General features: G+C 45.5%; 1 protein-coding gene across 1 annotated transcript in view; it reads right to left on the reverse strand.

Annotated features, from left to right (window-relative positions):
* Positions 1 to 20,261, reverse strand: part of USP13 (ubiquitin specific peptidase 13) — a 74,424-nt gene extending 54,163 nt beyond the window's left edge. Inside the window, exons 1-3 of the mRNA XM_006017142.3 lie at positions 20,187 to 20,261; positions 7,028 to 7,153; positions 1,857 to 1,917 (exon numbers count right to left, since the gene is read on the reverse strand). Of these exons, the coding sequence (XP_006017204.1) occupies positions 1,857 to 1,917; positions 7,028 to 7,153; positions 20,187 to 20,261 (262 nt within the window). The remainder of the gene's footprint in view (positions 1 to 1,856; positions 1,918 to 7,027; positions 7,154 to 20,186) is intronic.
* Between the last annotated feature and the right edge of the window lies 1 nt (position 20,262).

Genomic DNA, 20,262 nt, shown 5'->3' on the forward strand with positions numbered 1-20,262 from the left:
ACAATCTCTCAAGGCCTCTCAACTACACAGCCCACATATCAAAGCAACTCCAAGGGGATGCCAGGCTATTGTTCCCCGCCACCTCCACCACAAGAGCAGAAATGATCTATGAAAACGTTTAACCCCTTCACCACTGAAAGAGCGTGCTGTGTTAGGCCACTTGCAGTAGTGGTCCTGCGGTCCAGGGAAAGGGGAAAAGAATAAAAATAAATAATGAATTGCAAAAGACACTAAAGGCAACAAAAGGGTTAGAGTGGAGGTGTGTGTGCAGTGTGTGCGCGGTGCCTTAAGCTTTCTCAAATCATCCATAAATCAACTGATTTCAAAGAATATTGGGGTTTAACGAGAGAGAATTAAAAGAGAGAAATCCCTAAGCAGTTTCGTTCTCTCTCTTTCATGTTCTAGTACTCTTTAGAACAGGGACACGTACCAGGCACACACAAGTGTCATGAAACGACTAGCTGAAACCTGCAAAACATTTCCGATTAAATTTTTATTGCAAAAGTATTTCTTTAAATACAGGATTTTTAGTTATCCTTTGACCGAATACTTTCACAGAATCGACGCTTCTCACCCTCGAGAAGGCTACGTAAAGCTGTCCATGTGTCAACACGGGCTTAGGGATATAAATACATATTTTGTCAAAAGTCTGACCTTGTGACTTGTTCCTAGTCATAGAATAAGAGGGCCCTTGTACATGTGAAATTACCCCTTTGAGTGGTTTAATTGCTTTTTTTAATGATTTAATTGCGTAACTGTGTACACAGTTGGCGGCGTGTTATGATTAAATTTTGTAACAGTGAACACATTCAGCGGCAGATTTTGATTTAAATGATATTTTTTATGTTCCAAACTAAAACACAGCCCATGTATTTTAGTTTGCTACGTAAAAAAATGACAGTGATATTCCTCCTGTGTACAAGGGCCCTATCCAGAGAAGGCGGCAGGGACGGTGCATGGGGCGCTGGAAGCCTGGGCGTACTCGGGCAGTGCCCCGTGCACCATCCCCACCACCTTCTCCACCTGCCAGCACACCCAGCCACCCTCATGCTGCCTTTCCGGGGCAGCCAGCCATCCCCCATGCTTCCCTCTGCAGCAGCGGTACCCCCCGGGCAGCACCCACCGGCTGGCACCCTGCCCAGGCGGTCCCGCGGTTCCCTGCACATCAGGGGCTGCACGACCCACCAGCAGCTCGCTCCCTGGCCATGGGAGATGCAGGCAGGCTCTGATTGGTAGTTTCACCAAGCCTTGTGATTGGCGACGGAGACAACCGGAGTGCTCCGGACAGACAGACTAAATATATTCTTATTACAGATGGTCATTACATGTGTATACCATATTAATTGCTCTGGCCCCAGGTGAGGACTCGGGTGACAAATTACTTGTCCAAACAGTTCCACTGAAGGGAACAGGGCTACACCCGTGAACAACGACAGGCGAGCACGGACCCCAGGCCCCAAGCTGGTTCTCTGTAAGCCACCAGGTCACAGTAACATTTCAGAGAAATGAGATCGACTGTGATGGTGCGCCTAAAGTAGGCACGTAAAGGAGACCCTATTCCAACAGATATATAATAAGCTGCAAGGTTACTGTATATAATAATATTGTATATAATGATCCTATTCCAACAGATATATCATAAGCTACAAGGTTAAAATGCCAAATCCAGTCTGAAGATCATTAATTACTGGAAGAATAAAAATAAAATGTCATTTTTTCATTCTGAACCATTCAAACAAACTAAAAAAAATAATCCCACCTAAAACACCAAGCCAGAGACAAGACCAGGTTGAAAGCTGACACACTCACATCAGGGCTAGACACAAGGACTGTGTGAAAATAGCTACTTACGATACCTAAAAATAGCTTCCCATTACTCCTTTTGGGTAAGGCTCCACCTGCAGCCCCTGTTACCTTCTGGAAAGGAAGGAAAAAGACACAGTTAAAAATCCAAGCAGGAGAAAGAGGAACCAAACCACCCAAAACCTTGTTCTGCCATCCCCCCGACAAGGAAAGGAGATACCAGTGTGGGCATGGCAGGTGTCTGGGAGAAGGAGGCAGGTACAAGGTTAAACCTGGTGAAAGGTGCCAGACTGACACCAAATAGGCAGAGCAGGGGACAGAGCTGGGGCAGTGGCCATACCAGTTCCTTCATACCCCTCTGCCAGCAGAGCTCACCTTGATCCAGTGGTACCACCTTCATGGAGTGAGAAAGGCCATTCTCTAGGTCTATTTACTCCTCTCCATCCATACAGGAGGATACTAAGTCTGACCAATTTGGTAGCGGTGATGGTGGCATACCTGTCCCCTAAAGGACCATCATATAGTTTATAGACTCCAATACCATCCGATGGCAACCTTGCTCATTAATGACTGGGGTGGATCGGAAAGGACAAGTCTGACACAAAAAGCTCCGCCTCTCATTACCGATAACACGGGCCACCAGTCCACTTCATTCTACTACCCAAAATTAAATGACTTCCCTGAATCTGAAACTGCTCCCCACCAAAGGCCCTGGAAGTGACCCCTACAGAGCAAAACTTGTGACAGATCAATTATTTTTATTTGCGACATAGCAAAAAAACCTAACATCCGAGCCAGGTAATTCCAGCAACTGAGCAGATTTCAATGTCAGGTCATGCTTTTCCCAGTCCAAAGAGCCTCAACGTGTTCTGTAAAGCAATGGAGAAAATACTGGCAGCAGGGCAAACACCACATTGCTCTTTCCAAACCGTTCAAAATCAGGCACCATTAAACCAAACCATGAAAACAATTTTGGTAGCTATTATGCCACCGTATTATAATTTCATGCTGCTCTAAGTGTGGGGAAAGATTTGTTGCACTAATTTTTTTTTTAATAAAATTGGTATATGACAGGTGGAAAGGGACCAGCCAAGAATCTGTCACGCTTGGGAAAGTTTGTGTTGGTCCCTGTTGCTTAGAAGGTGAAGAGTTCACATATTTTGGGTGGTTCCCTTCACCATGTAAATAAAGCTTTCGCCAAAGCAACCGGCTAGATTCATCAATATGATTTTGCAAAGAACAGATGCCAACTGTATTTCATGGCCACATTTAATACAAACCTACTGTTCAGATTTATTAATCCCGTAGGTAGCTGGAGTAGCTCCTTTTCTCCATAAAGTAAAATTACAAACCGACATGCATAGCACCTTTTCCTGTTAAAAAGGTCATCTTTAATCATCTACAGATAGAAGTAAATGATACGCTACGGATTGCTGGGCCCCCCACATATGCCACAACTTCATAGCTTTAAGAACACGTTTTATCTCAATGGTTCCAGCACAAGACTGGGAAGCTGGGACCGGGCTCCAGTGACTCCACATGTGACCGTGAGCAAGTCATTCACTAAGGCCAAAAAGTTTTCAAGAGCAGCCACTCATCTTGGGTGTCACCACTTTGGCTGCCTAAGTCAAAACATCTCAGTCTGAACATCCGAGGAGGTTAATACAGGCTGCTCCCTTAACTTGGACCGGAATTGCAAACACTCAGTACTTCTGGAAAATCAGGCCTGGAAAATGTGTACATTGGTTTACCCACCTGTGGGACTGGAGTGAGAACTCTCTGCAACCCAGGAGGGATACATTGACCAGGCATTACTGTATTTTCTAGCATAACACATGCCTCCAAATAAAACATGCACCTTCTTTTTGGAAGACAGAACATTAAAAAACAAAGTTTTTCCCCAGTCATGGTCGTGTGACATAGAATAAGAGCGTCCAAGAAGTGTGGCATCCCAGAAGATGGTCAAGGCAAGGCAGTCAACAGCAGGAACTTCAATAAAGAGCAGTTGTACTCTCAAGTCTTTACATGAGTGCTACGTCCTCTCCATGTTAGTTGAACTATTTATTTGATAATGCTACAAACTGCACAGCTGTGGAAGGCACATAGCTACCTGTTTATCTGTGCTCTTTAACAGGGTCCCTCACCATATGTTATGTGAACACCAACCATGGCAGCAAATCTTACACTTTTCTGCATTAGTTTCATGCTCTACAGGGCTTAGGGCAGCAACAGCGCCAAGCTGAAAACTCTGTATGCATCATATCGTTGCTTTGTGCGGTACTGTCAACACAGGCAAGGCTGGCAGCAAGTGGCTTATTTCCAAGGGACTGCTAAAACATTCAGTTTTATTAAGTCAACTAGTACTGTGACCATAGCACCGGCGTGCACAGATGCGTTTGTGAGGATGCCGTAGTAGAAATCTCCAAGCAGGTCCAGCTTTGGCATAAATTGTCCAGCTCCACTGGAGTCTATGGATGTGCCCCTTGCTCATTCATCAAGCTATGCCAGGACACAAGGGATGCTTACCACATTTACTTGATTCTAGGATGAGGTTTCCCCTATTAACAGGTGGGGGAGCTCCTCATCTTAGAATCAAGTACAAGAGCAAGGGGACAGCAGCTGCTGTGCCTGGGGCTCCAGCCCCTATTTGGGGTCAAGGCTGTAGCTGCAGCTCCTGTCTGCCCCTCCACCAGCCAGCACCTCTGCAAGCCATCTCCCCACTCCCACCGATCTTCCCCATCAATGCAGCCTCTGCCTCCCACCTGCCCTTTTCCTTCCCCCCACCCCTTGCCCTTTGCCCTTGCTTTGTGCAGGCAGGCTCCATCCATGCTGCAGCCTGGAGCACTGAACACATCCCTAGTCCAACCCTGTAGCAGCAGTGTGCAGCCCACAAGGCTGCTACAAGGGTTGGGTGAGGGCCATGTTCTGTGCCCCAGGATAGACCAGGGATGAAGTCTGCCAGCAAAGAACAAGGGTAAGAGCTGGGAAGCATGGAGGGAGCAGAAGTTGGGAAGAAGAAAAGAGAGCTGAGGCAGAGGGGAAAGGGGCCTGAGGCTGCAGGAGGAAGGCAGGGAGTAGATGTAGCAGGGGGCAGGCACAAACAGGGGGCAAGCTGCTTAACTTCCCCATACCACCTGTTCCACCCCCCCTCGCAGTAGTGGCAGGGGATGAATTAAAGATGACCCTCAAATAACTAGATTCTATATACAAAAAAAAAATTATATATATTTTCCATGTACTGAATCCAATTATTGGGGGGTAGTCTTAAATTTAGGTAAATACTGCATTTCAGACACTTCAGGAAGCAGGTAGAGACTTCATGCTGTATCCTGTATGGATGATGCCAATATAACCACAGGCAAGAACAGCAGCCTGGCCAAAAGGACCCCAAATCAGTACACTCAGTGCCTCAAGGCTTTCCCGTCATATACACTGCCAAGCACTTGGTATTTGAATACCCAGGAATCGGCACCACGTCCTTCATAAAAGCTGTTCAGCTGAAGTCCTGATGGTTTGCACTGCTCTGTGAACTGCTCATAAAAAGCACACGGGAAACTTGGAATCTTTTCCGACCTCAAGATAAACCCATCTGTAAGCTTGTGTAGACAAATATAATCAAGTAACTGCATCTTTTATGGTTCCAATTAATTCACTTAATTACTGTTGGTGTCCTAATGCCAAACAATTTGCACAGTAACACAGAGAGACTTGTGAAATGATGATGTTGTCCAGCAAATGTTAAATCAGACAAGCAATCCAATTCACTATAGCTAAAGCTTTGGAGACAAATTCAAGCAAGCATATACGTGCACAAAATAAATCATAACTTCAGGACCCTGTTCTAGACATCCAATCTTTTCCAAAGAAACAGTAATGCTATTATACTGGATATTTCTGTAGCCTCTCTCATCCAGAAGGATTCCAATGTGTGTTACAAATTGCAAAAGTTATTCAGTGACCTATGGAGTGGAATATGATATCCACAAGCATTGCACAGCAAGTCAGGTGGAGAGAAGGAGAAATCATGTTTGCCGATCAAACTCTTTGAACAGTTTTACCATAGTGGGATACAAACACCTGGGTTTGAATTCAAGCATGGCACAAGGGCTAATATTTCTAACAGTGTGTTTAAAAAAAATAATGGACCTTGGGAATTTTTTAATTCCTCAAATGATCCAGACTTCTTATGCCTGACAAGACAGTCACTTGTACTCACTTTTACCTTCTAGAAATCTTGATTCATATCCTCACCAAGATTCCTATGCTGGGAGTTTTGGAGGCCTCATTTTAATCCCAGTTTGTTCTTGCATTTTCAAGCACTTTGGCAAGACCAGCAAACTCCAATGACCACGATAAGCAGGCTTTGAGGTAAGGGGCAAGTTGCACTGGCAGATGCATGTGAAAACCTAAATCACCAAAAGTACTATATTCACTCACCAGAACATTTGCTAGATCCAGCTCGGTCCAGCAGGTGTAGGTTGCAGTAAAACAATGTCAGGGAAATGAAGCCACTGCATGCAGATACCAAATGCAGCCATGCAGCAGATACCAAACAAATACACATGAATATACAAAGGAGATCAGTCTTCGGGAATCAGGGAAGTGCAGATAATATGAAACATGCGTGTGCACATGTGCTTGCATGCACGCATGTGTGTATAAAAGACTGATTTAGGTTACTGTGGATTTTGGGTCCACTTTAAGCAAGGGTTCAGCCAGGACTACGGTTCACGTGGATTCAGTTGCAATGAAAGCCTTTGGGGCAAGAGCTACTCTTGGTAAATTCCTGCCATCTTGCTCTGAAATCCCAAGAAAACCTCTGTCCTCAGCAGATTCCAGCCATATCTGAACCAGAACAAGTAAACAGACACCAAAGGCTGGGTTTTCAAAAAGGTATTTTAGGTAACTAAAGAAGCACATGGGCACTAAGCAAAATCAGTGGCAGGTGCCTTAAATAGGACTCAGATGTCTATGTGAACCTGTTGGTACACAACACAATACCTTTAAAAGTATGGCCTCTGGTGGGTTGGGATCCAGCCCAGAATCAAAACAGCAGGGTTAGATTTGGATCCAGGGGTATGAAATTAATACCCATCCAGCCCAATATTTGAAGAGGGTCACATCTGACATTGCAGGTTTGGCCCCTCTCCAAGAAATGGTGTGTGTGCGCGCGCGTGTCCTAAGAACTTCCCAACAAAGCTGGTTTGAAAGCTGCAAATCTCACCTCTATCACATGTCGTTTCAGATGCATATATGCACACTGTCCCGTTTTCCGATAATGCCTTTCAACATGTTCCCTTCCAAATCCCAGAAACGTGTTCATGCACACGTAGAGACCTCCTTCAGAATCCTGCAAGGAATTGCAGAAAGCAGTTATCATACAGGAAGAACCGGACAGACAAAAAGACAGCAGCAAACACAGAAAGTTCTGCACACCTCCCATTGAAGCATTAGCAATTATTATATTGCTACCTTATCGCTGTATGACATACAGAGAGCTATGCTCCTTCTAAAAATCCACCATGCCGTATAGCAAGGGTTGATCAGTGCTACAGGAACCTGTCCCAAAGGTCTAGCAAGGGTGTAAAAATGGAGTCCAGTAAGTCTTGAAAAACTCCTACTTTAAGAGCAGAAAACTCGACTTGGAAAATGTGTATTATGGGAGCTGCCAAGTCAACAGAACAACAGAGTCTAAGCTTTCTTTTAAAATAATATATAGCATTTCTAGCTTTCTGGCTACAAACAAAATGGGAAGGATACGGACAGATCAACCGCTTAAGTGCTGTGGCTGTTGGTCGCTGCTTTTCTAAGCTGTTCTGATTTAAATTCAAGCAAGTTTCTAGCCCATTTCACCGCTCCTATTCAGATCTCTGTAGGGACCAGGCAAATCATCAAGAATCAGCTCCAGTTTTACTCAACTTCTGACTATGAAAAAAACAAAACAGAGGCAGGCGACTGCTCTATCCACAGAATAATGGAACATAAAACTAGGAAGTGATACTGGGCACATCTACACAAGACACTAAGGGTGCAGTAGGCTAATTCTACTGCACATTAGCACGGCAGGAAAAAACCATGCTAATGCACAGGAGAATTAGTCTACTGCGCATCAGCGTTACAAAAAAGTGTGCACCGGCACTACTGCATAGTAGCGCCGATTACTGCGCATTGCATTAGTACCTGTTATTACAGGTACTAAACATAATGTGCAGTAACTACAGTACATTAATGCACGTGTAGACGTGCCCACTCTCAGTGCTGATAGGAAAGATTGACGTGCAGATAAAGAAAGGTCCCAGCGTCTTCCTTTCTCAGCTGCAAGCTCTCTCAGCAAGGCATTCCTCCGGTATCTCACTGCTGTCAGACCCCTTTCCAACCGTGCCTCTGGCTAGTGGGTGCTGGATACATTTTCCAAGCCCTTTCTAATAGAGTGCTGTTCTCATTACAAGGTGCAGAACAAAGAATGGGCCTCACAGAAGCACGGTGGGCTTTCATCTTACAAGTTCATGCTCTTGGAGAGTACAGGGCATCTCCCCTTCAATTCTCCAGTAACACTGCTAGTTATTATGTGGCTTTTCTCAGCACACGACTTGCGTGGAGTAGAAGTAAGTGGGCAGACAGGTTTTCATAGAGCACCTCCTAATGCCAACCAGAATGAGGCAGACATACTGCTGGCGTCTGTTAACCAAGCTGTTATACATCGATGCTGTTATAGGCGCACGCACCTTTCCTCCCAGACATTGTGGGTGAAATCCTGGCTAGTCTCCCAATGATTTCCCTGGGGCCAGGATTACATCCTGTACTTTTTCCTTCCTGTCACCTTACCCCCATCTTTTTCATGTAGCACGAGTCCCTGCCCTACTTTGTGGCAGCCTTACGATCCCGATTTTCTAAAGGGAAACCCATCACAATAATCTTGGCTCAAAGATTAACCTGAATGTGAAAAGGACTATACAAAAGTGTAACCTTTTAGTCATAAGCATCCCAGCCAAGATCCCTTATGCTAGGCACATATCTGAAGAGACAGTCCTTGCCCCAAAGAGCTTGCAGTCTAAATAGACAAAATGAAAGAATGGCAGGAAAAGGTCATCCCTTGCCTCTTTTCTTTATATCCTTTATGATTTCCACAGCCCTCCCTGAAAAATGAAGGCCAAACCCTGCTTCCAAGAGCCCTGTGGATAGCCAGCCTTATGCTAAAGAAAGACATTATTAAACTTTTCATTTTACATATGGAGAAATTATACACAGGGAGAATAAGAGATTTGTCCAAAACAAATAAATGAGTCTGTAGCAGAAGGAGAATTGAACCCAAATCTCTCAAGTCTGAGTTGACCCAGGCCACCCTTTTTCTGCACGGAGCATCCCTTCAGGTAACACTTTATACTCAACACTGATAGACTCAATGCTGCTGGTTTTGTAGGGCACAGATGCACATTAGGATTGATAAAGCAAATCCTGAGTGCATGTTTCTCTTGGGGATGGTGGGGGGTGGAATGTGCTTTCTACGTGGGACTTCACAGGTGCAAAGGGAAAATACAAAGCCATGCCATGTTATCAGGGCATCCTTGCTAAGTAAGAAAGAGAAGGCAGCATATCCCAAGTCACTGCCTGCTGCCCTTTTGCTTAAATTTTACTTTGTCTCAATTGCTGTAGCCGCAGACACTGCTCCAAAACACACGGTGCATGGCTGTAGTGAGCTTTGCACGTTCAAGATGAAGTGAGACAAAACCTTTTATAGACACATGTACAGACCATAATCCCAACTATTTGCTAAAGGCCAACCACATCACATGGTAACCATATACATCACATACTGCTTCACCACTTATACACCAGTTCCCCTTGTAGGAGGTATTATTGGAGAGCCTGAAGGCCCCAGAGCACTTATGGCCTGGTCCTACAAACCTCAAACAGTCCCTCTTCATCTAATGAGTCCAATTAATAGCAAGGGGACTATTTACAAAGGACTGATCGCATTAGAAAGGGTTGTGAATTGGGTCTTATACACATACAGCACCATTGCAATGCTCCTACTTCTTCAGTAGCGAGTAGAAACTGGTGACTAGAAGACTGCAATGCAGCGATGGTAGGAGGGAGAGGAGAGGAGCATAAGGAAGACAGAATAGAAGAAAATATTATGTTTTATTCAAGAACCAGGTACAAACCTTACTATGGCAAACAAATGCCATTTTGGGGGGGTTTGGGGGTTTTGGGGTTTTTTTTTTAAAGCATAACCCAAACAGATAACCTTTGCTTTTTCAGGTTCATTTGAGTCACACATAGCAAAACCTTGCTTTACTTAACCTCAAACAGCTGACCTGACCTTTCTAGGATTCAAATCCCCACCTCGGGTGAGGGCAAGAAGGTCTAGGTCTTTCAAACCTACGATCAGATCACCAGGTCATTTAGACCTTCAGCACCTAGACATTATAGTGATGCAGGCAGAAGTCACACCTTTCAGTTATTCCATACAAGCCTTGTCTCGGCTTTATTTATAATCCTCTTGTATTATCTATACATTTTCTTTAAAAACCCAACCTCATCACACTTTAAATGATCAAGAATGAAGCCAGGTGAACCACTGAGGACAGCACAGATGCTCATTTTAAAACCCTGTATAGGTTTTAGGGTCAGAATGGATGATCCACTTTTACCACCAGCTAACCACAGTTCCAGTGAATTTTTCAGAGAAGCATAAAGATTTTTGCAATGTAAATACAAAAGCCAGATGATTTACATAGCATCGTTCCTGGTCTCTCTTCTTTTCCGCCTAGTTTCCAACTAGTGCGTTCTCCGGAGAAGGCAAGTTTGTTTCCTGTTTAAAGGGAGCATGGAGCTGGTCAGTCTAAATAAAAATATATCCCACTGTCAATCCACAGGCATTTCCAGACTTTGTTTACAATTTTGTTTTCTTGGTGACCATTTCTCTCTTTTCCAAGGTGACTCCATGAGCGCACACAACCCTTCTTGATAAGCAGGGTATGGCAACCATTTGACATTTTCAGGCTACGGGCTAAATGTGGAAGCTGCATAAGCTTGTTGTGGTTACTCACAGAAGAGCTATTTCTCCTGGGAGAAACCAGCAGGCGAGCTATTCACTCACACAATCTGGAAAGACGGTGACACCACGTTCAAAAGTCTACAGGGTGACAAACTGGGTAGCAAAACCATGCATGTGGTGGGGACTACAGCAATGGTTCAAGAAAGTTCCCAGACTTTCTTGATCCATGGACCAATGTCAACCCTCAAAATTTCTCAGGGACCACTATGTGCCCTTATCAAACTCTTAAATGAACACTATGAAGGAGATATAAATGAAAATAAGTCTTAGGCTGTGAAAGGGGTATTCCCCTCTGACAAATACCCAACTTGGAAGAAATCTCCCCGCACCTCCCCTTCAGACACCTATATTTCCTCTTCCACTTGCAAACACTTTCTACCCAGGACAGCAATTCCTTCACAACATCCTCCTTCACACAGAGCAAGGGGCCCTGTCACTCTGAGTCCTGCTCCTTAAATAGGAATTTCACCTAGGAATGAAACCCATCTCTGTACAACCCACCACCCGATATAGCAGGGGTGGGCAAAATGTGGCCCACGGGCCAGATGCAGCCCACCAAGCCATTCTGTCCAGCCCGCAGGGCCCCTAAAAATTGAGAAAATTAATATTTATCTGCCCCTGGCTGCCTGTCATGCGGCCCTCAATGGCTTGCCAAACTCAGTACGCAGCCCCCGCCCAAAATAACTGCCCGCCCCTGCAACATAGGGAGCTGCACCAATCTCCCAACACTTCCGGACAGAAACTTCCACCCCAAAACACCAAGAGGAAGTGGCTGACCACCAATCTGTCCTGGCACCCTGCTGAGTAATGCATGCATCCCAGTAATGATGCTGCATGGATGGGAAGGTCCGAAGGGAGCAAGCATTTGCTAAATTTAATGGGTCCACCCCATCTAATGATAAATGACAGCTATGGGAAATACATCCATTTGCTGGTTGCAAGATAGGTATGGATCACTTCACTCACTTTGCATATTGGCAAACTGAGGTACAGTGAAATCACGTGGCCATTTAGTCCTGACCTCTCTAACCCCGCATCTTTAAACGGGAGAGTGAATGTGAATCCTCTTGCCAGTTTACATGGAGGTAGCAGCTACAGTGAGGCAGAGGCTTTCCCATCCTAGAGGGAGGCACATCCCTGCTCCAAGGAGCAGACATTATAGGAAGATTATCTTGTATCATTTCTTTAGGAAGGATTTTGTGCTCGTGTTGAGCCCGGGGGTACAACTTCTGGGATGGGAATCCACGGGGGTAGATAGTTAAAGTATGATGGGGACACTTTCCTCTCAAACTTGTGGGAAAATGGAGCAAGATGTTAGTAGGGGGACAACTGGCAAGTATAAACACTAGCCTAGGAGGAAGCAGAGTGAGAGTAACGTCTCATTTCACATACATGAGGCACCAGATGTTCATGCCTAAAAGCCATTACTGACCTGATCTGGATTTGAACTGGCGACCTTTATCCTATTACCAATCCCTGAGCTGTGTAGGCCCTCAGGGAAATCTAGGGCTTAACATTTTTATTCCCTGATGCAGCTAGGATAATAATGGACTTATAACGGCCTGTGGCTATGATATGCCGCTCACACGGCAAACAGTCAGATTTGGACACAAAATGTGAAAGATGGCAATTTATTTTATATCTACACCACGCAGTATTAAAACTTCCTAAAATGTATCACTGGAGGAAGGAGAATGGCTAACCTAATATTCATGACTGCCATTAATTTTGTCACAAAAAGAGGAATAGTAGTTACCTCTCGCATATCTGATTGCTATTCCCTGCCAAATCCCTGGCTTTAATGGGGCTTGTATCACTGACTTCTAACACAAGGGTGTTCAACCTTCGGCCCACAGCCCGAATGCAGCCTGGGGAGGCTTTGAATCTGAACTGCGGGGCTTCATACCCATCAGAAAGTTTGGTGGCAGAACAGTGGCAGCTAATACCGCCGCCTTCCCTGCTGCCAAAATCCCAAGCCCAGTGTGGCAGGCTGGAGCCAGGTCATGCTCCCTTCCCCTGCATGGGTGCTTTGAGGTTGGCCATGCCCCTTTCTCCCTCCCAGGGTTTGGGCTATGTCCCCTTTCCCCCAGCATGGCCAGGTTGTGGCTGAGCTGGGCCCCCTTCCTCCCCTGGGGTTGGGCCATACCTCTTCTTCGCCTCCACTGGGCCAGGCCAAGCCCCCTTTCCTTGCGTGGCTGGATCAAAGCTGGGCTTCCCACCCATCCCCTCCATGAGACTGGATGGAGCCTGCCGCCCACACCCCAGGCACCAGATTGGGTCCACCGGATGAACACAACTATTCTAATGGAAGGGAGATTGTCCTCCAAGAAATGACAACCAAGGGGAACATTTTAGGGTTTTATTCAAACTCTAGCTGGGTCTGTGATTGGTCTAGTGTATCTGGAAGAATCAAAGGCAAATTCCTAAAACACGTGCAACGTGGAAAACCACGTGGAAAACAAAAAGACATCCTGCTTATTTTAGCACCTTTGAAAAAGTTAAAATGGCAGAAGCTCCAGCATATAATATTCCTCTGAAAAATAGACATTATGTTACAAAAGGAAACACAAAGCAAGCTGGTACCTTTCATGTGCCATTGCTACATAGAGGAACAAAGGGCCTGTCACAGTGACTGAATACAAGAGCATATGAAGACTACCTTAGCACAATAAAAAGCCACCTCCAGGCTCCCCGGTATATCAGTAACTCGCATTTTGCCCACATTTAAACTAGGCATTGGATAGGAAAACTCTAGTTTATTATAAAGAGGTACTGGATAACAATACAAACTCCAAGCCTGACACGAGATCAACCTTTTGGACTCAAAGGAAGATAGGAAGGAATGCATGAGGACAAGGGACACAGGCCTGCCAAGGGCGACAGGCAAGGGGAAAGGCAAGATGCTGGAGAGGTGAAAAACCAAGAGGACAAACAGAAGACAAGGTGACAGAGGAGGACTCAAGCAAATAGAGAAAAGAAGGGAAAACCTTTCAGAAAGGCAGGGGGAAGAGATGTTATGAACTAGTGGGACGGCGGCTGGAAAATGGATATGAATATGAACACAGTCAAAAAGGACAGGAGAACATCAGTTGGAAAAGGATAGCGAAAAACTAAATTAAATTAAAAACAAACAAACACATGAGAACAATAAGGACAGGCCTTGTAGCCACTGGCCTGGTAGCTACCGCTACGAAACAAAATTCCCCATGTATGGTTTTAAACTGAGTCGCCATTTTATCACGTCTTGAAACATGAGCATACAGAACAATGAGTGGCAGGGAGACGTCAGATCACAAACTTCTGTTCTCCCTGTTTCATATGAGAAGAGCAAGAGGACGTGGAAGCAGCCCGAAATATTCATATTATCATCAATTACATCACATACAGAGAAATCAGTTATCCCTCATAGATCGGAATGCGATTTCCTGCCAAATCCTGAAGTCGCCGGCATTCATGGGTGCTGTGTCACAGACCTCTGTAGAAGAAAGATTTGTCCTTGCACAGAAATGCCAACCAAGTGGATCCAGACTGAGAACCGATGAAGAAAATACATTGCCACTCAGACCACAAGTAGCCTGTGGGACTCATTGCCACAAAATGTTATGGAGATCAAGAGCTTAGCAGGATTCAAAGGATCAGGTCTTTCTACGGGTCAACATATATGGTTATAATATTCCAAAAACCAGCCCAGGGCTTTGACAGGACCAGAAAGTCTCACGCCCCAGGACCTAAACCAACTTCTAACTCTTATAGGTGAAAAGAAAACTTCCCTTGGAGCAGAATATTTTATCACTGCCTGCTAATGTCTTCATGTACTTCCTCTGCCACTGCTGGAGACCGGACACTGAACTAGAAGGACCAGAAGTCTGAGGCAGGGTGGCAGTAGCTATATGCCATTTGCAAGAGGCTATTTGTGCTAATCATACTAAAATTAAACCTGCCGCCAGTCTAAAATGTAGAATTATACTCGTCACTTGCTTTCATAAATCAAAACTGCCCGGGGCTCCCCCCGTGGCGTTACAGAGCAGCACGCATCATTCTGACACAACGGGTTTAGACACGTCCATGGCAAGCACGGCTTCAGTGTTACTCAGTAGTTTTAAGAGCAAGACAAACGTTGATCCACAGGAATTTGTGACCTAGGACACAGGAGCAGAAAACTATATACAGCCAGGGGATCCAACATACAACAGTCCTCTTATGGATGGTGTCAGATGTTTGCTGCACTACATGATATGTGAAGCTCGCTGGCAATTTAATCCATATCGGTGATGGAGTTGATGGCTGTTTTACCTAGCTTTACCCCAAATACTTAGAAGTGAATTATAACAGGCAGTGTAAGGATCCAGGTGGTGCAGTCACCTACCCTGGAGGTTTTCAAGAGGAGACTAGACAGTCACATTGCTGGGGTCACCTAGCCCCAGTTGTCTTCCTGCCTAGAGCGGGGGGGCTGGACCCGATGATCCGCAAGGTCCCTTCCAGCCCCTAACAATTGATGAATCTATGAATCAAAGAGGATCTATTTCTCCTACTTGAACTAGTGCGTATGTGATCCTTACATGGTTTGCAAACTTTGAGAAACTGGATGTAGCACTGACCATCTGGTTAACTCCAATGTCAAAATGTCCTGTGAACCAGCAAAGAAAACATCTGCCAGTCAAGTCATAAACTTCAATAATCTTTTTTGGGAGCAATAAAAACCCCCCGACTGTGTCCCATCCCCAGACTAAAGATATGCAGCAGTCCCAAAACAAAGATTGCTGTTCATTCCAGCCCGCCACATGCCACCAAGCAATTCAGTGAATTCCAACATAGAGAAAAACACATTGCTTTCCAGCTCGGCCAGAATCATTTCTGGAATAATATTCAAGATTTAAACTCTAGGAATTTGTTTGTGCTGCTGCCCTCCTATTTAAAAAATCTTTGTTGAAACACTGACACAACAGGGGACGTGAACAAAATTTGGTGCCACAAAGTTACACGGATTGTGGCCGCTGATGCCAACCACACACACAGTAAAGACTTCAGGTTTTACTGCACCGTCTGATAAACAACAGGGCATTGGCGCAGCTGAACCCTTCGAGACTTGTCCTAATACAACCATTACAGAGCTTCCCAAGTCACAAAAATTAAGTCAGCAATATCCACATGAGAAGCTGCTGTCAGCAGCTAGGTTTCCAGCAGCACTGAAGCCAAGCTTTATGCTGCTCCAGTGTCTTCCTGAAATGCGTGGACCTGCAAACACACAGTCTGTGCCGGATTGTTACAAGAGTTCACCCAAATGAAGACCCAGAGTTCACAGAACGTACGTCTCAGTTATATAAAGTCTGCACATAAGACCTGATCCTCCAATTTTGGTCCCCTTTTCAGGAGTCATCTCTCCCACTGACCTGCCTGACTTAACACGGGTGACAAGCTCTTTAGGGCAGAACGACTGCCTTTTCTTTAATTGAATTGCATGCGGCGAACCTATAGCTCTCCATAAAAAATGCTAGAGAGAGAGCAGAGACGGTTTAAACATAGCTTCCTCCCAAACAACACAATACCAGCCCCAGCTGCCAACAAAGGAAGAGACGTCACACGTGACAAACTGATGGAAATTTGGCACAAGACACCCCAATCACATGTATGCAGGGACAACGGTCAGCAGAGGAGACTGAACACTGGCACGCCAGAATGGAAACTACGGGCTGCTGCCTCTCAAGTTATGAGAAAGCATGAGGTTATTCTGTGTACTGGGCCAGTCGCTAGAGGTAGATGTGCACGCTGCTATAGCAGTCTTCCTTCCCTTCAGAAGTCCAGGTTTACAGAAGCCAAACCACAACGGGACAAACTGAGCCTTTGTAGCAGCTAAATAGAATTAATTAAAACACACGAAAAAGGGGCGCTTCCTAATTAATCAGCTACCTTCAGAGCAAGCATGGAGTCTTCTGCGGCTCGCTGCAGAGAATGTCACTTGGGCTGCTGAGTATATGGAGCCCGATGTCACTTGGGCTCCTGTGGAGTTATCAGAAATTAGCCTGCTAGATTTTGTTGGACCTGGAAAGCAGATTTTAGAGTTCAGGCCGTAACTAACTGGTTTATTTTAGGGTTTGTCCTAAATGGGAAAACATCTGGAATGACCGCCTCGTATCCATACCCACACTTCTGAAGCAACAGCATTCTTGAACACACAAGAAAAATCCCAGTGCTCTCAGATTTTCAGAGGAAGTAGGGTTTATACGTCCCCCCCTGACCCCGAGGAACAAAACAGTGGTGGTGTGTGCAGTCTACTCCTCTTTAAGACAATTAACCACCGTCTCCCATCTAATACAGCAGTGACACTTGATCATTTCTTTCTGTCAAATCTGCAAAGTTCGGTGTGATGCCACAGGTTAAAGCTCACAACCACCTCAGCAGGGCATCATTATTCCAGCTGCAGAAACTATAACCACAGAGAGAGCTTAAGTAACTTGCCCAAGATCGCACCACAAGTGCATGGCAGAACTCAGATTTTCTGACTCTAGCCTTCATCCATTAACCCACTTTCCTTCTAGCCAGGACAGACAGCAAGATACGGTTCCAAAATGCCCAGGACATTTATTTTCTTGGGAAAGCAAAAGATCAGGGGTGAAATTTGCACGGGACAGTACTATGGTGTTAATGAGATCGACTATAAAAATAAAATTTGCTATTCAAGGGCCAGAATAAAACACTGGCAAAACAGCTGGTTTTAAACAAATCTGCAGGGACTTGCGTTATAGTGACAAATGCAGTACTAGGAGTCAAACAAGGAGGACAAGAGGGTATAAGGAAATATTATGTAAGGTTGTAAATTATGGGGGGAAATAGTTACTTCCCAGGTTGAAAATGCAACCAGCAAACCACCAGATAAGAAACCCAAGAGGGTATTTTGGTAAGGGTTCTCATTTGTTTTAATGCTCCAGAATCAAATCTACCTTCCGCTTCCAAAGACAGAACAGACATCTAGCCCAGTGCTGCAGCCCCCCGGGGTATCGCAAGATCCTTTCAACAGTGCCACACACCTCATGCAGAGAGCAGAGCTGGACTGAGGAGTGGCGATGGCAGGAGCAGGCCCTCCTATCCGCATTAGGTTTATTAGCTGAACCTAGAATAAATTGAGCAGCATCCTGGTTGAGAAACGCTATTGCCTCCGCTCAACTCAGATAAGCTTATCAGATAAACCTAGGGTAGGCAGGAGCGCTGAGGTCCTGTTACTGCTGCTTCCCAGCCAGGCATCACGCTCCACATAAGGGGAGCCTTCACCTGGCAGCAGCAGCACCCCAATGAGAACCACTAAGGTAAACTGAGGCAGCACAACGGTGGCTTTTAACGGTGGTGCCGCTAAATTCAGAAAAGTTCTGAAGGGGCGCCCTGAATTTAAAAAGGCTGAGAACCACTGGCCCAGGCAAAACCCAATACACAGTCATTCATGTGTGCCAACCTGCAAGAACACATTACCAAACCAATTTAATATGAAGTATGGTGCGGGAAACATCTTCCATTAACTATGACACATGTGTACACTTAGCTCACACATTTACATTGTGGAGAAAGCAATGAAGTGTTGCCATTTTCAAATGTGTACATGGCTTTATGGGGCGCGTTAGTTCAAACAGGTTTGATGACTAGAGTCAGAGCTAGGTTTAGAAATAATACCCAGTGAGCACTGTCCTAATCACCCAACCCTCCAATACAAGAGAGGACACTGGAATAAATCTTCTGCCCAAAGACACTGGGGACTGGCACTGGACAACAGATACTAAGCCCAATTGGGCTCTCACTGCAGCTGCATGGGTACAAGCAACTTCAGCATTTGGCCACTCTGTATTTACAAACTTGTACGAAGGAGTCTTATCATGGCACAATGTAAGATTGGTCTAAGCATTGGCTCCCACTGAATGCAAGAGAACTTGGGAACTCGGAAACTGTACCTCTGTATTCCACTTACATATGTTTTCCTGTTAGTATTCAGCCACCTGATCTCTTTTTTTCCATTTCATTCGTAATTTAGCAGCTTTGCCTGTCAGTTAACACAAACTTTTTACCACAATGTCTCGGAGGTCTTGACAGGTTACTAGATCCATTAATTACATGCTAGATCAAACAGAAAAGTAGCAAGGGAATACTGCATCACATTGATTTCTGTTCCCTCCACTCCCATTAAATATGTAATAATTCATTTCTTTGTTGTAGCATCTGATCTGGCCTTTTTGGACATCCCAAAGCAGAGAGGGCTGCTGGTGACACTTGAGATCTCAAGTGTATGGGTAAAAATAACCTGTCCTCAACAAGACATGATGAACACCAGACAGCTGAGTCACCTCTGAAACCCATTTGGATTCCCCAAATTAAAGTGAAATATCAAAGCAAAAAAAATATGAATTAAGAGTTAAAAATCAGAATTGCACAAACTTCCAAAAACTCAGGATTACAGATGTTGTGCTTCCTTTTGATTTCTCTCTGCCATGTGACACTTTAACTTGATGTCAACGCACAGTACTCTCCTTACTTATGGAAAACTATATTAGAAGCACATTCAACTTCAGCGGTTTTAAAACAGCCATTCACTTCCCTTACCTATCATCTAAGTGGAAGGATTTGATGCCTCACTGTTGATGTTTATAAGCAATGAAGAGAACAACCAAGACCCCAGATCCTGCAACCGAACCCAAAGGAGTATGGTGTTTTACATGGGCGCAAGTCTCTACACGGATCCAATTGCAATATCAGGGCCCAACGAACATGTGATAGCATCGGAGGCCGCACACACCAAGCAGAGACCTGACAGCCAACTACACAAAAAAGGGATAAAAATGCGACTCTCCTGTGGGTTATAGCGATGCCCCTGTACAAAACGGAAGAGGTAAATCTCAGGTAGGGCCGGGGTTTTTTCAAGTGACCGGACATTTACACGGAAGGCCACACTACGGAGCATCCCGCTGACACAAAATACATGAATGGGGACACTCGCTGCCCATCACCAGCTCTGCGGGAACGCAAAAACCCAGCAGCGACGCGCAGAGCCGAGGGCCCCTGGCAAACTGCCCCGAGCCCCCTCCGAAAACCGCCACACCGGCGCCCGCTCGGTGGCTGTGCTTTCTCGGGGAGCACAAGCAGGAGAGAAGAACCGGGGGGCACTAGTCCGCCGCCCGGAGCCTGCAACATCAAACCAAACCCCAGCCTGGGAAACCCAAGGCCTGGTGCCAGCTGCGCAGGGGGGGCAGCGAGCGGGGGATCCCCCCACTTGCCCTTTGCAATGCCCCTAGGCGCGGAGGAGCCCTGGCTTGCCCTGCGGGGAAGGGAGGGAGGTCGCACTCACGGGCGAGTCGTAGGAGAAGGCGCACTCCGCCTTGTAGACGCGGTCGCCGGCCTTGGGCACGCGGATCGTGGGCATG

The sequence above is a fragment of the Alligator sinensis genome, unplaced genomic scaffold, assembly GCF_000455745.1.
Source record: "Alligator sinensis unplaced genomic scaffold, ASM45574v1 scaffold301_2, whole genome shotgun sequence".
Taxonomy (NCBI): domain Eukaryota; kingdom Metazoa; phylum Chordata; order Crocodylia; family Alligatoridae; genus Alligator; species Alligator sinensis.